The sequence below is a fragment of the Hetaerina americana genome, unplaced genomic scaffold (assembly GCF_022747635.1).
Source record: "Hetaerina americana unplaced genomic scaffold, ioHetAmer1.1.p SCAF_99, whole genome shotgun sequence".
Classification (NCBI taxonomy): Eukaryota; Metazoa; Arthropoda; class Insecta; order Odonata; family Calopterygidae; genus Hetaerina; species Hetaerina americana.
The window spans coordinates 733594-752623 of NW_027287638.1; the positions used below are offsets into that span (position 1 = coordinate 733594).

Genomic DNA, 19030 nt, shown 5'->3' on the forward strand with positions numbered 1-19030 from the left:
CGGAATTATTTAATTCACATTACTAACGTAATATATTTTGCATACTACTGGGCACAAGGAAAATACCAAATTCTTTGTTTTCAGGAAAAGAACTATCAATTTAAATGGTCTGATTAAAATTATTAAAAACAGATCAATTTAAACTTTCCTTTTTTAATTATATCAAATCCTTTGACTTTTGGCTAACAGTCGTTGTATGTTTAAGAATCCATGCCATGGTTTTATTTCAACTTTTTATGTTAAAATTTATTAACTCCAACTAAATATGCCATATTAAGTAATTCGTGCTTGCTTCATCAACATGTTAAAAGTAATATATGCCATCAATGAGTTCATGAATAATTTTTTCACTATGAATAGGGACGCTTTAAGGAAAATGTTTTATCCGAAAACTCAGCAGTGTTATTAAAGCATCACTTTAATAGTATTAAACTTGTTGGTCAACGTATAAATAATAAATAAAGTATACTCTGATGCTTCGGACACTGTAATTTTGTTTTTAAATTGTAACTATTAGGTAACCAAATACTATTTTAAACTCTTGCTATTTCGACAGTTTTACTTTTTTTGATAAGAATGATTAAACTCAATTAAGTGAGAGATGAAATAATTTTAAGGAGTGGAAATGTATTTGAATTTGGTGATCACTTAGGGCAAAACAAAACGAAAACGATTCTCAAACTCCCACTTCGGAATCGATTCAGAACGAACGACTCATCGATACGTAGTTGGCCATTTAGGAATCTATTGCTTACGTGTTTTTAATGTTGACAGTTTTAAGTGTTACGAAGATGCCACGACAAGAAAGTTTAAAGTGTAGATTATGTCTTGGCCGTGGTGGTCGGTTGACAGATATTTTTAGTGAAAACGACGATGCTGAGCAGTTGGTGCGGGAAGCAATAGAAGAGTTATTGGAATTGAAAGTAGGCCAATCAATTACATGTTTACGTTTTCATCATGACGCTTTTATCGTAATTTTGCCACGAAAGTTTCCCGGTTTTGGATCAGAGTAGAGTAGTAGTACATGAATAGAGTTCCGTTGAGAGATGATGTGTGGGGTTTATTACCTTTATAATCTTGTTTTCGTAGGTAGTAATGGATAGAATCAACCCGTGGTTTATTTGCTATCAGTGCTTTAAAATGCTGACCGATTTCTATATGTTCAAGCAGCAATGCTACGAAAACAATCTTTTATTGGAGAGGCAAAGGGAAAAGAAGCAGGAAGATAGAAATATTGGTCGCGCAAAGGTGAGTTTTGTGTTTTTATTTCATAATGTTCATAGTGAGTAATGTCCTTGATAACAGTATGGGATAGGGAAAGTAAGGTAAATTGATTGATTGAAAAGTGTTCATATTAAATGTATTTCCTCCCTAATGTAGAAATGCCTAAAGGTCTAATGACCAAATGGCAAATAGGGGAAATGACTTAAAAATTGCGAATATTGTATACATTAGATATGTAAGTAGGAAAAAATTGAATACTGATTTGTTTATTAAAGAGCATGCGTAAGAGTACTGGCTTTCTTTGATGCGTTTTATTCTGATTACAATTATGGTATATTTCATCATTATATCATAGCATTCATTTTTTATGCTTTGTATACATAATTAGATATAAATGCAATCATTTCCAATGCATTGCCAAAGTAATTCCTCTGTATTTGGGTATGTTTATCCCTCTCTCAGATTCATTAATGTATTAGTTTTTAAAAGGTGAATTTTTATACGGAAATATTTCATTTACGTAAACATTGTCTCAATGGTAGTTTTTTTATTTAATCTTCGGTAAACATACAAATTGCCAAGAAAATTACTAGCATCTAATGCTTATATAGTTAAAGTTATAGGGTCATTTGTTCAAAACATATTATTTTGAATGATTCCTGATAGCAGAACAACGTGCATTTAGTCATTGTGGAATGTCTGAAATTTACATTTTCACTTCATACATGACCAATGATAACCTAATATAAATTATCATTGTTACACAATATCTTTCCAAAATTCTCGTACCTAAATGTTGAAACTAGCAACAGTCTAGTCATATTTTTTATTATTGTTCAACTTTTTTAACAAATATTTGTAGATCACAGTGAAAAAGGAGGAGATTGATGTTGAAGAGTCGGAGGTCATTGAAATTCCAGCTAGCAAGGAGGAAGTGGACCACAATATTGAAATTCAGGAAGGGACTTCTCTTGAGGTAAGAGAAAAATTAGAGCTTTTCTGCTATAATGACTTATGCTTAATTTTTCAAATCATGATAACCATGAGAGGAACAAATGTTTATTTTTAATGCTGTAAATATAATGCTATATATTTAATTAAACTATATTAGTGTCTCTGAACAAGACTTATGTTTTTGGTTGTATAGCTTCATTGTAATTCCTCACCAATGAAAAAGACAATAGCATTGAATTACTGCTCATGATATAGGTGGTGCATTCAAACAAGTGAATGTAGTGATTTGTCAGTTTTAAAGAGGATATAAGGTATGTCCAGGATTCTAATATCAAATTAAAGTGTTAGGATAGATAATGGCCATTATGAAGCATGACATGTATTAGGTTTGTGTGAAAATTGTGGCGGTATTTAATTTTAAGAACAGTAAATAGACAGTTTGTGCCCGGTGAAGACTGTAAGGGTGAATCAGAATTGTGAAGATGCTGTTTAGGTGTTCTGTTAATCTGCAGCTGATAGACTTGGATGCAATGTTCTGATACAATTTCAAATTCCTGATGTTTACTGGGATGACTTAGTATCCTTCTCTTTATTCTTTTTAGCACCCCTATGTAGAAATCATTTTATTTGTTCTTTCCCTGACCCAGGAATTTATTATTTGCAGTCGGCTATTGGCATATATTTGCTATATTCATTCAGTGAGCTTTGTGAGGCTTGGATGCCTTCTCATTTATTACCTGTCTGCTATGTGCTTTTTAAAAGGTTTTGAAAGGTTTTCAATCACTTTAACAGAGAAGTGGTCATCAAAAGATTGGTATTGCGAAGCAGGGTGATTAAGGATAGGATAGTTAAAGATCATGGTGGTTTTGGTAGAATAGTATTGGTTATGATGAAAAGGGAAAGGATGGTGTTTCATTGACTGATGTACCAGGCAGGCCATAAATTACAGTAAGGGATCAGTTACTGTTTTTGTGGTGCAGGTGGTGTCAAGTTATAGCATTTTTGTGATGGTCCATATATGTAATTCCTTTCCGATGAAAAAGGCAAAAGCTTTGAATCGTTGCTCATGATATGAGTCATGTATTTAATTGAGTGAATTTAGAGATTTATTTCTTAGGATGAGATAAGGCATGCCCAGGATTATAAAGCAAAGTAAACTGTTAGAATAGGTAATGGCTATTGTATAGCTTGGCAGGTACAAGGTTTGTGAAAAAAATTGTTCGGATTAATTTTATAAAATTAATTTTTTGTAATGCATGATAAAATGCCTAGAAATAGATTTATACCCATATAAGATAGAAAAAACTTCTAAGCAGATGTTCTACGGTTTGAAGGTGCCCTGGTAGATTGATTTAGGAAGGTCATTAGGAATTTGAATGAAAAATACTTTGATGAAACTTAAAAAGCCCTATAATGGTGTCCATTTAAGCCGGATTTAATTTCAAGGACAGGAAATGCATAGCTTTTGCCAAGGAAGGACTTAAATGAGATGTCAGAATCATGGAGATTATTCAAATAAGGTGGGGTGTATTCAAATAGGTTAATGTAGTGATTAGTCAGTTTTTTAAGACGAGATAAGGTATGCCCAGGATTCTATAGCAAATTAAGGTGCTGGGTAGATAATGGCTATTGTGTGGCATGACATGTATTAGAATTGAGCAAAAGGCAGGATTTCATTTTAAGAACAAGAAATGCACAGTTTGTGCCATGTAAAGACTAAAAGGGTGAATCAGAATTGTGGAGATGCTGTTTTTAATAAGATGTTCTGTTACTCTGCAGCTGATAGGCCTGGATGCAATGTTCTGATACAATTTGCAATTCTGGGTTTTTGCTGGGATGACTAAGTTGTCTCTTCCCTTTATTCTGTTTAGCATGTCTGTGTACAAATCATATTATTTATTCTTTTTCTTACACACAGATGTATTATTTGTAGTCACCTATTTGCATATTATATTTGCTACATACATTCTGTGGGCTTAGTGAGGCTTGGATGCCTTTAATGACTGGAGCACTAAGATATGCACCATCTCTCAGTTCTTACCTGTCTTGTACCTGCTGGTTTTAAAAGGTTTTCAATCACTTTTACAGAGAAGTGGTCATCAAAAGATTTGTTGTGTGATGCAGGGTGATTAAGGATGGGATAGTTAAGGATTGTAATGGTTTTGGTAGAATAGTATTGGTTATGATGAAAGGGAAAGGGTGGTGTTTCATTGACTGATGTACTTGGCTTTCATTGACTGATATACTTGTACTTTTACTTGCATAAATTACAGTAGAGTCAAATTTAATGTTTTTGTGCTGCATGTGATGTCAGGTTGCAATTTGGTAGTAATGAAGTCAAAGGGTTTGAAAAAATGACAGCATTTGCAGCATATGCTGTTAGATTTGCCAACAGGGGCTTAGAAGAAACTGCTTGCGGGTAGACTTGAAGTTGCAAATTTCCTACAATAATTATGGGCTTTTAAAATAGAAGGAAAATGTGGTAATAAAAGATATCTGCACTGAATATTATTTATAATGGAGAAAAGTTCGTAGATTGTTTCATTTTATGGTTTTTGGATAAAGAAATTATGATAAGGTTAGGGCTTTTCAGGCAGTTTGGTTTAGGAAGAGGAATGTGTAAGGTTGAAGGCTTGAAATTTTACTATTTAGCAGTTTTTCAGGTTGCCCACTTTTTCTGAGACAATCACGTAACTGGTCGGTGTATTTTTACTACGGGGGAGTGTTCTTGTAGAAACAGAAGCCACAGAGTGAGAAGGGGAAGAAGGATTTTGTGTGGCATGCGTGGCTGCAGTTGAAGTAAATTTATTGTTTATAGTAAGTTTCATTCAGACTGTTAAAATTATTTTTCTAGGTGTAGATGTGGATAGCTTGGAAAGTTATATTTGAGTCAGATGTAGATTAAATGAAAGATACTGTGGAAAGGATAAAGAAAAAGACATGTCAGTACCGTTTGAGTGTTTCTTTGATGAGAGAACTTATTTTCAAGTTTATCCATTAATAGATCGGCATATGCAGAAGCTATAGTCATGCGCATTAACTGAATTTTACATAGTCCCTTCAAAAAGTAAGGTCTAGCATTCTTTTAATGGAAAAACAAATTTATTCTCAACTTCGTATAAACCTTAGGAAAGCCTGAGGATTTCAAGTTGCCTTGACAATAAATCATGTTTTTTATCCTTGTAAGCAACTTTATTATACCGGAGTCATGCCTTTCTCATGCCGCATCATAAAGCCAACTGGCTACTGCATCTTGCACTTCCTTATCTGACTTGAATATCTGTCCTCCAAGGTCTTACTATGCAAGAACTTCTGGGCTAACATCAGAAGAGATTCAATGGTATACCTCTTGAGTAAGTTTTGCAAGGATTAAGGCAGCTTTGCATGCCCAATCAAGTGAGTGTTCAGCAGGCCACTGGCGCGGGTAGAAACCTCTTGTATGTCCTGATAGAGTATGAGTGTATGCCTATAGCAGGGATCATTGCTGCTTAGTACATCCAAGCTAGAGAGTGTGATAATTTTGCTTTTATTATATTATGTGTGACCAGTAGGCCACTGGCGTAAAGGGAACCTCTCGTAAGCCATGACTGAATGTTAGTGCTTGAGACTAGCAAGGATCAAGGTTAGATAGTACATCCAAACTAGAGGGTGCATGAATATTTTTCATTTATAATAATTTTATATCATTATGTGAGATTGGTTGGCCACTGACGCAGAAGGAAACCTCTTGTAAGCCCTGATAGCATGGGAGTGCATGCGACTAGCAAGGATCGATGCTGCTGAGTATATCCAAGCTAGAGAGTTTATACTTATTCTGTTTTTATTTTTTTATTATGTGTGACTGATGGGCCACTGGCACAGAGGGAATCTCTCGTAGGCCCTGATATAATGTGATTGGTTGAGAATAACAAGGATGCTTTCTATATAGTACATCCGAGGCATGATTATTTTTCATTTTTTATAATTTTAAATTTTAATTCACTATGTGTGATTAGTTGGCCCCTGACGCAGTAGGAAACCTCTCATAAGCCCTGGGAGAGTGGGAGTGCAAGCGACAAGCATGGATTAATTCTGCATAGTACATCCAAGCTAGAGAGTGCATGATTAATTTTCATTTATTGTTATAATAATTTTTGTTTTATTACTTGTGTTTGAGTGCTTGAGACCAGCAAGGATCAATGTTATATAGTCCAAGCTAGATGGGACATGATTTATTTGCAGTCTTCCATGTTATTGTTCTAACTGTATGGGGTATCTAATTATTTCAATTATTATTGTTTTTTTATCATATTAATTATTGGTTTTATTGTCAGGTATTTATTTATTTTTATAATTTTTATTGATTTACTGCTACTTCTAATTTCCCTCATCCATCCTTTGCCCATTTATAAGAGTATGGCTGGGGTTGACTCTTCTTATTATATTTGTAGGTAATTGGTGCTCTGAATTATTGGTAGCATATGAAATGAAGGTTCTCAGGATTATGCAAGAATATAATAAGTCCGCAGAAGGAAGGCCAAGTTAGAGTACTATTTAAGAAGGTTAAATCATTATCAGAAAGTAAAAAGGAAAGATCTATTGTAGCAATTAAAGATAAGTTGTGTGAGATTATAGCTGACAGAGAAAAGATCCAAGAGAATTGAAAGGAATAATGTGAAAAACTGTCTGTTAAAGAACTTAGGCCAACATGGTATCTGTTTTTGATTTCAATAGCTCATATGATAGAGTGAATTGGGATGAACTAATGAGTAAATGTGGAAAATAAGAAAAGATAGAATGAACAGGAGGCTAATCATTAACCTGCATATATCTCAGACTTGGAAGGTGTAAGTGAAGAACGGATGGTCTTGTTGGCCAGTGCTAAGAAGAGATGTAAGGCAGGTTTGTCAATTATATGATAGCTATGGAATAAGAATCAAAATTAATGAAAAAATATTGTACAATTTTGAAGAAAAGAAAAAAAAGAGGGCGAAAACTAGTGTTTAAAGATCTCAATTGTGTTCAGTACCAATACTGTCAATGCAGCAGTGAGGTAAGGAGAAAACCTGCACTAGGAAATGAGGAAATAACAAGGAAGGAGTTAATGACAGGGATGTGGAGTAAGGATGTAAAGAAAAGACTTGTTCAAATTTGGTATGGGACATTTAGAGAAGTAGATTGAAGGCTTTTCAAATGAGGGTATGTAAAAAGATAGAGAAAATGTAATTGTCCAAAAAGAAAACATCAGGAAGTGCTAGACATTGTGTACAAGGGTATAAGTTTGTCCAAGAAATCATATAGAGGCAGGAGGAGTTGAGGAAAGCCATGTTGACTGGCAATAGGAGGCTAAAAACTGTAATAGAAGGGAGAATGCTAGTCAAATGAGGAAAGGGCAGGAACAATATAAGAATTTTGGATTGGGTGAAGGGAAGAAGTACTCAGAGATAAAGACTGAGATAATGTAGTTTGTCACTGGATTTTGTTTTGTAAGCAGTTGAAAACATATCTATATGGTAGCTATGTCCATCCATAATCTAACTGAACCGCTGATTACCTAAACAAAATTATAATGCATATGAAGTTAGCACTAGTTGGCAAACTGCACAGCCTCAGTTGATGGGTTCTTCATATCTGTTCAATAGGGCTGAGGCCAAGTCTCAGGAGGCATTTCTGTTCCTCCCATTTTATTTTTTTAAAGGAAGAGGTTTGAAGTTTTTTACTGTGTAGAGTTGTAAGCGGTTACTTCTTTTGTATTTCTTAACAGAACAGGCTGACACAACTTCCCAGCAAGTCTTTCATAATCTCTGCATATATCAATCGTATCTTCCTAACCTATGCAAGTCAATTGTTAGAAGAAAAATATTTTTTTTGAAGAGGTTTCAGCTAAAATACTATTTTATTATACAAATATAATGTATACAAGTTAACAATATTTTAATTTTTAAAATAACATGTTTTTAAAGCATATTGTTCATGCATATCCTGAAAATCTGTAATATTTATTCCTTGATCTTGCAGGATCATTTGACAGATGCAGAAGTAAATATGCCCTCTGAGGAGGAAGTGGACATTAAGAAAGATTGTGATACTGTAATTCCTCAGATGAAAGTAAGACTGGGAGGGGAGGTGTTGCAGGAACAAGGTAAGGAAAGCTAAGGACTGTGCTATCACTTCATCTTAGCTTATTTCAACCATTGGTGATAAACCCTTGCAGTACTTCTAATGTATTGTGGAAAAACTGGTTTAACTTTTAAAAATTGTTTCAAAAATAACTAAAGCGCCATTTTTAAAATATTATAATAAACTGCAAAAAAGATGATAATATTATCATCATTTTTGCAATTATTTATTAATTATTTAGTATTATTTATAAAGCTACTCAGACTAGATGTTTAATTAATCTTGCTAGGTTTTCAAGCCATTTCTCAATTTTGCTTGATTATTCTGATTTTAGATTTTATCAGTTAAGAATTATAAATGATATAACCAAACACAACCATTTTCCCTTTCAATATCTTATGTTTTATCCTAAGTAAGATCTAAATATCATGTGAAAAGTGTCAATGACATTCATTTGTTGTTTTCTTATGTCCATTATTTACAGTTAAACTATTTTCTTTGATTTACCATGTCTATTATTTCTTAGTAAAGTATTTGTTGCTTTTGTTTGAAACAACAGGATAGGAATAATTTAATTTTTTCTAGTTGCCCCATAGTTTCATTCTTAATATTAGTTTCCTGCTGTTCTAATTCATTCAGTTTCCATCAGAATTGGAGAAACCTTCAATTTCTTATGAAAGCACTTGTTAGAAGTATGTACCTTTTTGAAAATTAACATGCCAAGAATAATACTGTAATTGTGATGTCTGCGCAATGGTTTTAATGAAACATTAAGATGAGAGTTAAATTCCATACTGGGGATGTCACCATATAGGTTGTTTTTCTTACAACAGTTTTGCCTGTTTCAATGAGCTCCTTCAGGTCAAAGTGATCTTACCTGGTTTACTTCAACCTTAAGATGCTCATTGAAACATGGGCAAAACTATTGTCAGAAAAACAACCTACATGGTGTCATCCTGAGAATGGGGTATCTTTCATCTGAATGCCAGGAAAATATCTACAAACCCCAGATAAGAGTTAGTTTTGTGCCTTCTAATTTTACATTTACCCTAAGGTCCTCATGAGATATGTTGGTATGGCAAAGTAGACAATTGGCTTGGTCAACTTGATACAACTTTGCCGAAATGTGGTATTTTTTATTTTCATTCAGTAAAAGTTAGTAAAAAAAGTCATTAAATGAAACCAAACCAAAAGTAAAGAAAATTGATTTTTTAGAATAGTTGAATTTAAGAAGGTCACTGCCTCAATTGATCTTGTCAATATGTTATCAAGATAAGCTAAGACAAATGCAGAACACCTTTTTATGCAGCAAAAATTTGGTTTTAAAGTTTGACCTATTACTATTTCAAAGAAATTAAAATAAATTTTCATTAAATTTCTTCTGAAAAATGCATGAAGAGTTAATTATATGATGTTAAAATTAGTTGCAAAAATAATTTGCTACTAAATAATTCAGTGATTCATATAATTTAGCCAAGAAAAATGTAGACTTTATGTTACCAAATAAGCAAAAAAACTTAATTAAGCAAAATGACATAAATTTTATCTCTCATTTATTGGTCAGAATTTGAAGATGCTGTGAGTGACTTTTAATACATACTTTATGTACTTATAAAGGATTAGGTGCTCATTGGTTAAGCATACTTGGTGAAATAAGCAATTGACATATTAACAAAAAGGGTAAAATTTTGCAGATACCCAAAGGAGGACACGAAAGTAACAGAAAAAAAATGGCTGCAGTAGTCAAAACCAGCCGTGTCAATGGAACAATTAATTTTTCATTTTGGCAATGAAACATGATGATAAAATTTCCAGAGCAAAACACTACAATAAATTTTTATTTCCTGTTGGATAAATTAGCAGCCGAAACATTTGTATTGCTCAAGACATGATATGCAAAGTTATGGATTTCTTCAGAAGATTTGCATATGAAAAAAAAAGATTTGCATACCTGATCACTGCCAAATTGTCATACTGCCCTCTTTGTGATGCAGTTTTTGAAAAATAAGAGCATGACATCATATGTTCACTCCATCTTCACTCACTGGATCTAGCTTCCTGTAACTTCTTTACATTTCCCAGGCTCAAAAGAGAAGCACTTTGACACTGATGAAGGTAAAACAAATGTGCTAAAAGGCCTTATTCAGGTCAGCAGTAGGTGATGACAGATGCTTTGTTCCTGAGATTTTATTGCAACTGACATTGCTAACATACATATTTAGACTGATGAGTATGTACAGGCAAGAGTAGATGTATGATTGTATAAATGTATGCACCTTTTTATTGAATATCTACTTATACTTCAAATCTTTCAGATAAACACCAAAAACAAGATGATGCAGGAGAAGATGCTTCATCCACTCAACTGCATGTGCGTGAAATATGCTCCAAGGTATTTGAACAAAGGGACCTTCTCAAAGATCATGTAATGCATGCGCACCTTAGCAAGGTGATCCAATTCAGATGCGATCTTTGCGTGGAAGTATTTAAGAGAAAATATGACCTTGCATGTCATATGAAATTAGTTCATGCTCTTAAGAAGATGCACCAATGTGATTTCTGCTCCAAAAACTTTCTGAATTTCAGTAAACTCAAAATTCACATGTCAACGCACACTGGGGAAAGGCCATTTCAATGTGCATTGTGTTTAAAAGGTTTTGCTAAAAAGATACTTTTACAGAGGCACATGTTGACACATACTGTAGAAAGGCCACACAGATGTGAGATCTGTTCCAAAACATTTATTGCCAATAGTCACTTAAAAAGGCACATGCTAACACATACTGCTGAAAAACAACATAAGTGTAATATATGTTCTAAACCATTTGCTACGAGTAGTTGTCTAAAGCATCATATGTTGACACATACTAGTGCAAAGCCACACACATGCAACATCTGTTCAAAATCATTCACTCAGAAAAGTCATCTAAAGCCACACATGATGATACACACTGGTGAAAAGCCACACAAGTGCAAAGTCTGTTCAAAAGCATTCACTTCCAGAGGTAAGCTAAAGTTACACATGATTACACACACTGGTGAAAAGCCTTACAAGTGTTACTTTTGTTCAAAAGCCTTTGCTTGTAGAAGCAATCAAAAGAAGCACATACTGACACACACTGGTGAAAAGCCACACAAGTGCAACATCTGTTCAAAAGCATTCATCCGGAGTAATGATCTTAAATCACACATAAAGACACATACTGGTGAAAAGCCACACACATGCAACATCTGTTCAAAATCATTCACTCAGAAAAGTCATCTAAAGTCACACATGATGATACATACTGGCGAAGAGCCATACAAGTGCCGGGTGTGTTCGAAATCATTCAAAAGGAATAGTCATCTTAAGTCACACATGATGATACACACTGGTGAAAAGCCACACAAGTGCAAAGTCTGTTCAAAAGCATTCACTTACAGAGGTAATCTAAAGTTACACATGATTACACACACTGGTGAAAAGCCATACAAGTGTACCTTTTGTTCAAAAGCCTTTACTTGTAGAAGTAATCAAAAGAAGCACATACTGACACACACTGGGGAAAGCTACACAAGTGCAACATCTGTTTAAAAGCATTCACCCAGAGTGGTGGACTTAAGTCACATATAAAGACACATACTACTGAAAAGCAACACACAAAATGATCATAAAAATGTAAGATATGTCAATAATCATTCATTACCTGGAGCATTGTGAACAGAAGAGTGCTTAGGCTACATAAAATTGAAGTGCATTACACTGCTGAGGATTATTTGTTATTCCTTAACTCTTCCCAAATATTCCCTTGCACTCTGAAAAAACCAATTGTAAAACATAAATTATAACTTAAAGCTGAAAATCTCTGCATAATTATAGACATCTTGATAACATTAATCTAAACAGAAACATTTTCAACCTGTAAGAATAAAAATTTCATAATTTTTTACATGTTAATCTTCTAATTCATCATTAACTCAAACATACCTATCATTTTTTCAATTTTTGGATCTTCTAAATGTTAAATCAATTTTAAGGCTTTTGTCCATCAATCATGCTAGGATTGTTATTAATAAGTTCATTTCTGTACTATCTACTAAGTTCAGTTTGTACAAGGCAAAATACTTGCATCTTGCCTTTTTGCTTGGAAATATACCTGCTTTTAATTTCCTTGAGGATAAAGATAATGCAAAGTTGGTTGTGCAAGAGAAAAAAGAAATTGTATTGTTTACAGGACATTGGAGTGTATGTTTTCTCTTTTGAGTAAGTGTGGAAAGCCTAAGGTGAGCAGGGTTTACATGTTTAGACTGTTGCTGAAGAAAAAATATGCAAAGTTGGGCATGGTTTGTTGACGAATGTTTATTGGTGAAGAATGAAACTTTCCATGATGCCTATGAAAGTAAGATGAAACAAGGCATGTCTTTATCACACAGCATTTGGTTAGGAAGAAGTAAAGGTATATTTACATAAATGCCCCTATGTTAATACTGGAATGCTGTGAAGGTATTCCCTGGTTCTTGGTGGATGATCTTGGGGATTTCATTGCAGACTTCATCTTTAGGATTTTAAGAGTTTGGAGTACCTGGGTATGCACAAAAATAGTGATTAGAACCTAGTTACATATTGCTGAAGTTTCATTCAGAGTAATGAGAAGTTGAGGTATTTCAGTCCAGAACACCCTGTATTTATGGAAGAGCTGGAAATAGGGGGGTCTATGGGAAATTTTACCTATCTAGACAGTTTGAGCTAGATTACCTCATATTTCTCCTGAAACTGCTGCTGCTTAATGGAGAAAAGTGGTCCATGGAGAATATTATAGAAATTATTCATTATAAGTGTTTGAATAACTGGGTTTGGATATAAATTCCCTTTGCCAAACTAGAAGCATTTGCCTTTGGTTTCTTTACTGCTAAACCACAGGCTTCGAAAACCTTGTTTATCTGCTGTTTTGATGCATTTTGTGCTGGACCAATACCTCATTAATTTCATTAAATTGTAGCACAAAATAGATTTTCTTCCTCTTGAATCAGTTGAAATATTGCAACAAAAATGTTTTTTACTTAGCTAATATCCATCTTTAATCATACTGCATTTAGTTTGGAAGAAATTAAGGTGTATCTATGTAAGTTCTAATGTATGTCAAGAATAGAACGCTGCAATTGCAATCCCCAGTTTTCTGTACAACTCTGGGGATTGTATTGCTGACTTCATTATAAAGAAAGTGGGTTGGGATGTTAGGAATTTGAAGGATCTGGCTCTGCACAAAAATTGGTATTGGAACACTCTTACATTCTGTGAATGATGCCTTTAGGATAGAGTGACATTGTAGTATTTCTGTCATGAGAACCATCTCTTGATGGAAGAAGGGAAAGTAAAGGGACTACCTAGAAGCTTCACTTGTCTAGACATTCAAAATTTTTGGTTCCAGATGGGTTTGGATGTAAAGGTGCTTTGCCAAACCAGATTTTTCTACTTGGGTATCTTTGGCACTAGAACTGGTTTCCATGTGGTGCTTTGATGAATGTTTTGTTTCTTGCTAGTAGTCTTGGGAGCCATGTCTAATTAATTCTGATAATTCATAGCAAAAAATGGGTCAATTTCCTCTTGAATTGTTGAAACATTGCTGCTAAATTTGTTTAGACATTTTCTTGTAAATGGCTTTCAGCAAATGCAGCACTAACCTTGCCCAGAGATTACCCATCCTTGTAAAAGTCATTCTGCCCCTTTTCTTATAATATAAACATGGCCATTTGATGTTTTATGTATTGCTTCACCTTATGGCCATCCTTCGGGTGGATTATTTCCAAGGGGTATAAGATCATGTTTTAATTATGCTTCTTACTTTTTAATGGTTCATATTGAAGGAGTAGATCCCTTTACATTTAGTTGACTTTGGATTAATTTCCTTAGGGAGCAATGCATCCATATTGAAGAATTCTAGGCCTGCAAGAAATTTAAGTTCATTCATTTCAATAGGAAATATATTATCCATGTACTGCAACAATATGTGTAAACAAACTACTTGTGAGATTAAGTTGAAACCAATCTAAGGACATATGTATACAGACAGAAACCTTAATTTTTTCTTGGTTTGGAATACCAACTATGGGCCAGGTACAGAACATTTCACCTTACCCAATTTTATCATTCCATTTCATATTCTTAGGAAATTCTTAATCTAAATGAGGTTTTTCTCATTAAAGCAGCTGTATTCCTGCAATTCCATTGAAATAACAGATCATCCCTAATGAAGAAATGATATACTTCGCTTAAATTCCATGGCGGCACCCTGTTTAACTTGTGTTTCTAATGCATTAGCACTGCTCCAAATACTTCCATTTCTTAAAATATGCCAAATGAATGAATTGTCATTTTACCTGCAAATGGGTGATGAGGAGATATATCGCCAGGAATATTTCTGAAGATTAATATTTTTTTGTGTTCTACTAGCATTTCTGCATTAGCTATCACCCTACTCTTTTTTGTCGAATTAAACATACAATTCAACAGATTGAAAAAGCTTCCTAGAGAAAACTGAGGAGCAGAAACACTTTAAAAAATGTGACCAATGAAATAGTTTTAAAGTTCGCAAACTTATGATACAATAAATCTTTGCGGGAGTAGTGTGTGTTACAAATATATCATAAATATTTTTGGAATGTTCAAATTATATACTTGAGGGCCAACTTATTGAAAATGCATTGCTACCTACATAGATTAATAAAATTAATTTGAGTATACAGTTTTAACCAGCTTTAAACAAATGTCTTTTGAAAATAATACAACTGAGAAAAATCATATGATAGGGGTCTTAAATTACCATTTTTATTCTCATTAAGATAGAAGTGTTGATCAAACGAGGTAGATGTGATTTAGGAGTCTTGCTGACAGTATACATACAATTTTGATCTTAATTAAACAGAAATTAAAGAGTTTTGTATGCAATTTTTCCTTAAAAAATAGAAATTGTGATTTTATATACTCATTTTACTTGAATTGTGTTACCTTTTATGTTATGTCAACACCAGCAGTCATTAAATTATGGACTTAGGTTTCCTTTGGCAAGCAATTGTTTCAGATCAAGCTGTAATACCAGCCAGGCCTGCATTTAGGATACTTATTCTCATGAACAGTGAAGTCTTGATTAAATGAGGTAAGTGTAGAAGAGGATCCTTAAAGAAAACCCACAAAAAATTTAAAATTAAATAAATTATAATTGAAAAGTTTTTATGCAAAATTGCCCTCTCCAAAAATAGGAGGTGAAATTTTATATTCTGATATTAATTGATTTGTATTACTTATTATAATGTTTCAATATAACCAGGCATTAAACTATGGACTACAGTTTATTTCAGCAATTACATGGTTACAATATAGCTGTAATATAAGGCAATGTTTTTGATGAAAATAAGAATTCTCTCTCAAATCTCTTAACTTTCAATGAGTTAAAAACCTTGTCTACAGATTGACATGCTTAAACATTTTAGGGTGGATGGAAAATACTAAAACATAAATACAATTACTATTAAAAATATAGTTACAGATGAGACTATATACATATATACGCACAACAGAAAACTATCAAAAACATACACCTAAGCAGACAAAAACATATACTAACAGTCTAACTAGCACAAACATACAATAATGCACACTCATGCAGACATAAAAACACATGCCTAAACCTACACCCATGAGATGGTACATATTTGGGTGCTCCAGTTATTTAATCATCCAAGCTTAAATCATTTCCAATTTCAGTCACCACTTAGAAATCCCCTCCAACCACCTTGTCAATTTCCTATTCGATATACAGATCTTCTCTACTCACAATTCCCCTACCCAAACTGTCTTTATTTGTCCTCCAATTACTACTTTCTGATGGCGACCCTCAAAACTACTCACTAAAGTGTCCACAGTAGGTGGCTCCTGCTCCCTCATGCCAGCAGTTATGATGACGGCTCCCAATTCCAGTCCGCTCAGCCTCAGATTCAGGGGTAGGGTGGATATAGGTGGGACAAGGCCTTAGTTGGTCAGTTGGTGGAAAAGGTTCAGAGAGGGAGAGTGCCTTGGAATCTCTCCATTGTTCATGATGGTTACCCCATCACGTACATGTCAAACCAGTTGACCTCACCCTTCTTCAGTCTGAGACACACCCAACAATAAGCAAAGAATCCAAAAGTTGGACACACATCTCGACCACAGCTTAGTCTGTCTCTGCCATCTCCTGAACCAAGGAACATGTGGCTAATGCTGAGCATGGGGGAGCAGGAGCCACCGGCATAGGCTCCAGCCCTGGAGACATAATTTGAGTCCTTATCCCAAGAGATGCAGACCATCAGGCAATTGCAAATCTATCCTGGTCAGTCAGCAAGACCAGTAACACTTCTATCACCAGCACCAAGGCTGGAACTGGAGAAGATATTTTTGGCACTATGCTCTGCAAGCCCAGCCACGTGGATCACCCCATCAGAGGACAATGATGAGATCCTCACCCTGTGCCATCAAGTTAAGGATGGCAGTAATTCATCTAAGCTGGCCCGGCATGACCACCATGAGTTTCAAGTAATGATAGCCATTGTAGCCAATTGAATGATACTGCCAGGCCCAGTAATATATGTAGTATATAATAGAATCCGGGTACTTGCTATTGTCCAGGCACATGGCAGCAAAATAGCCATGAAGTTGCAAGAAACATCGGGAAATGCCCTGCTGCAGCTGCCCTCAATTACCATCCAGCCGCAGCCTACCATTATAGTATAAGCACCACCATCACAACTATGCCAGCTGGCAGGACAGCCCAGCAGATAAGCAGGAGCCGAGAATGCCTATACTCAGGAACCCCTGCGAGCCCTTTTGGGGCAGAATATGGTGTAGGGACACACATTCCTCCTCTGCCAGGGTTGACAACTGAGCAAATGCCTGGGCCTGCACCACCACACCCTGTGGCGCCAAGCCATCTAAACAAGATGGCAAACAAACCTGGGGTCCTTGTTGAGTTCCTCAAATTCCAGAGCCCCCAGACCCCAAGGAGTAGTAAAGAGACTCCTCGTCTTCAGGAGAATCAATGATAAGTAAAAGTGGGAAACAGGAAATAGTGAGGAGTGCATCAAAAACAGGAGGAGATAGAGGACTTGATACAGACACGTATGAAGAGAATAGAAGCAGAAGCCACAAACAGAGTGAGAAGAGGATTACCGATTTTGTTTGTTATAGGGGACTCCAGTTAAAATTAATTTATTGTTGATAGTTGATAAGTTTCAATCAGACAATGTTAAAGTTATTTTTCTAGGTGTGAATGTTGATAGCTCGGAAAGTTATATTCCAGTCAGATGTAGATGAATTGAAAGATACTTTGGAAAAGAAGAAGAAAAAGACATGACAGTAAGGTTTGAGTGTCTCTTTGATGAAAGAACTTATGTTTAAATTTATCCATTAATAGTTCTGCATATGTAGGAGCTATAGGAATGCACATTCACTGCATTTTACAAAGACCCTTCATAAACTAAGGTCTTGTATTGTTTTCCATGGAAAAACTAATTTATTCTCAACTTTGTATAAACCTTAAGAAAGCCTGAGGATTTAAAGTTGCCTTGACAATCAGCTTTATAATATTGGAGTCATACCTTTGTCAAACTGCATCATAAAGCTAACTGACAACTGCTTCTTGCACTTCTTCATCTGACTGAAATATCTGTCCTCCAAGAGTATTACTATGCTAGAGCTTCTGAACCCTCCCCTTACCCTTCCAAAAAGTAAAAGTCACAGTACTTATGTCAGTAGATATTCCACAATAGACCTGCAGAATAGTTTTGTGATGGTTAAGGCATCTTTGCATACCCTAGCAAGTTAGTGATTGGTGGGCCACTGCCGCAGAGAGAAACTAGTAAGCCTTGAGAGAGTATGAGTGTATGTGACTTGCAAGGATCGATGCTGCTTTGTACATCCAAGCTAGAGAGTTTGTAATTATTTGGCTTTTATAGTTATATGACATGTGACTGATGTCCACTGGTCCAAAGGGAACCTCTTTTAAGCCCTGATTTAAGTATTGGTCAAACATGGTAACCATGATATAGGAGCCATACATAAAACTTTGATCTTATATAAATAGGACTTAAAGAGTTTTGTGCACAATTTCTCCCTCAAAAATCGCAATTATGATTTAATACGTTCATTTTAATGTTATGTCAACACCAGCAGTCATTAAATTATGGACTTAGGTTTTTTTTGGCAAGCAATTGTTTCAGATTAGCTGTAATACCAGCCAGGCTTGCATTTAGGATACTTATTCTCATTAACAGTGAAGTCTTGATTAAATGAGGTAAGTGTAGAATAGGATCCTTGAAGAAAGCCTACAAAAAATTTAAAATTGAAAAGTTTTGTACAAAATTGCGCTCTTCAAAAATGGCATGTAGAATTTTACATTCTGATATTACTAGAATTGTATTACTGATTATAATGTCTCAACATAAACAGTCATTAAATTATGGACTACATTTTATTTCAGCAATTTCATGGTTACAATAGGGCTGCAATATAAGGCAATTTTTTCAATGAATATCAGCATTTCCTCTCAATTCTCTTAATTATCAATGATTAAAAAATATTTTCAACAGATTGATATGCATTGTACATTTTAGGGTAGATGGAAAATACTAACACATACATACAATTACTATCATAATTACAGTTACAGATTCGATTATAAACATATATATACACAACAGAGCACTTTCAAAAACATACACCTAAGCAGAGAACTAAACATACGCT

At 34.6% G+C, this 19030-nt stretch overlaps 2 protein-coding genes across 2 annotated transcripts; both read left to right on the forward strand.

The window, feature by feature from the left end:
* The first annotated feature begins 791 nt into the window (after window positions 1-791).
* On the forward strand, window positions 792-2717 carry LOC139699954 (uncharacterized). The gene is made up of 4 exons (XM_071598347.1): window positions 792-923; window positions 1090-1248; window positions 2087-2200; window positions 2691-2717. Exons 1-4 carry the CDS (start codon window positions 792-794, stop codon window positions 2715-2717), a joined length of 432 nt encoding a protein of 143 aa, XP_071454448.1.
* An 8084-nt stretch (window positions 2718-10801) lies between these two features.
* LOC139699955 (zinc finger protein 431-like) lies at window positions 10802-11851 on the forward strand. The gene has a single exon (XM_071598348.1). The coding sequence runs from the start codon at window positions 10820-10822 to the stop codon at window positions 11849-11851; it is 1032 nt and encodes a 343-aa protein (XP_071454449.1). The 5' UTR covers window positions 10802-10819.
* The last annotated feature ends 7179 nt before the right edge of the window (window positions 11852-19030 follow it).

Bases quoted from the DNA above. Each gene is read 5' to 3' on its own strand.
- LOC139699954 (XM_071598347.1), top strand. From the start codon at position 792: ATGCCACGACAAGAAAGTTTAAAGTGTAGATTATGTCTTGGCCGTGGT. The intron at 924-1,089 runs GTAGGCCAATCA...TTGTTTTCGTAG, and splicing joins AAGAGTTATTGGAATTGAAA to GTAGTAATGGATAGAATCAA. The intron at 2,201-2,690 runs GTAAGAGAAAAA...GTTAATCTGCAG, and splicing joins AGGAAGGGACTTCTCTTGAG to CTGATAGACTTGGATGCAAT.
- LOC139699955 (XM_071598348.1), top strand. From the start codon at position 10,820: ATGCACCAATGTGATTTCTGCTCCAAAAACTTTCTGAATTTCAGTAAA.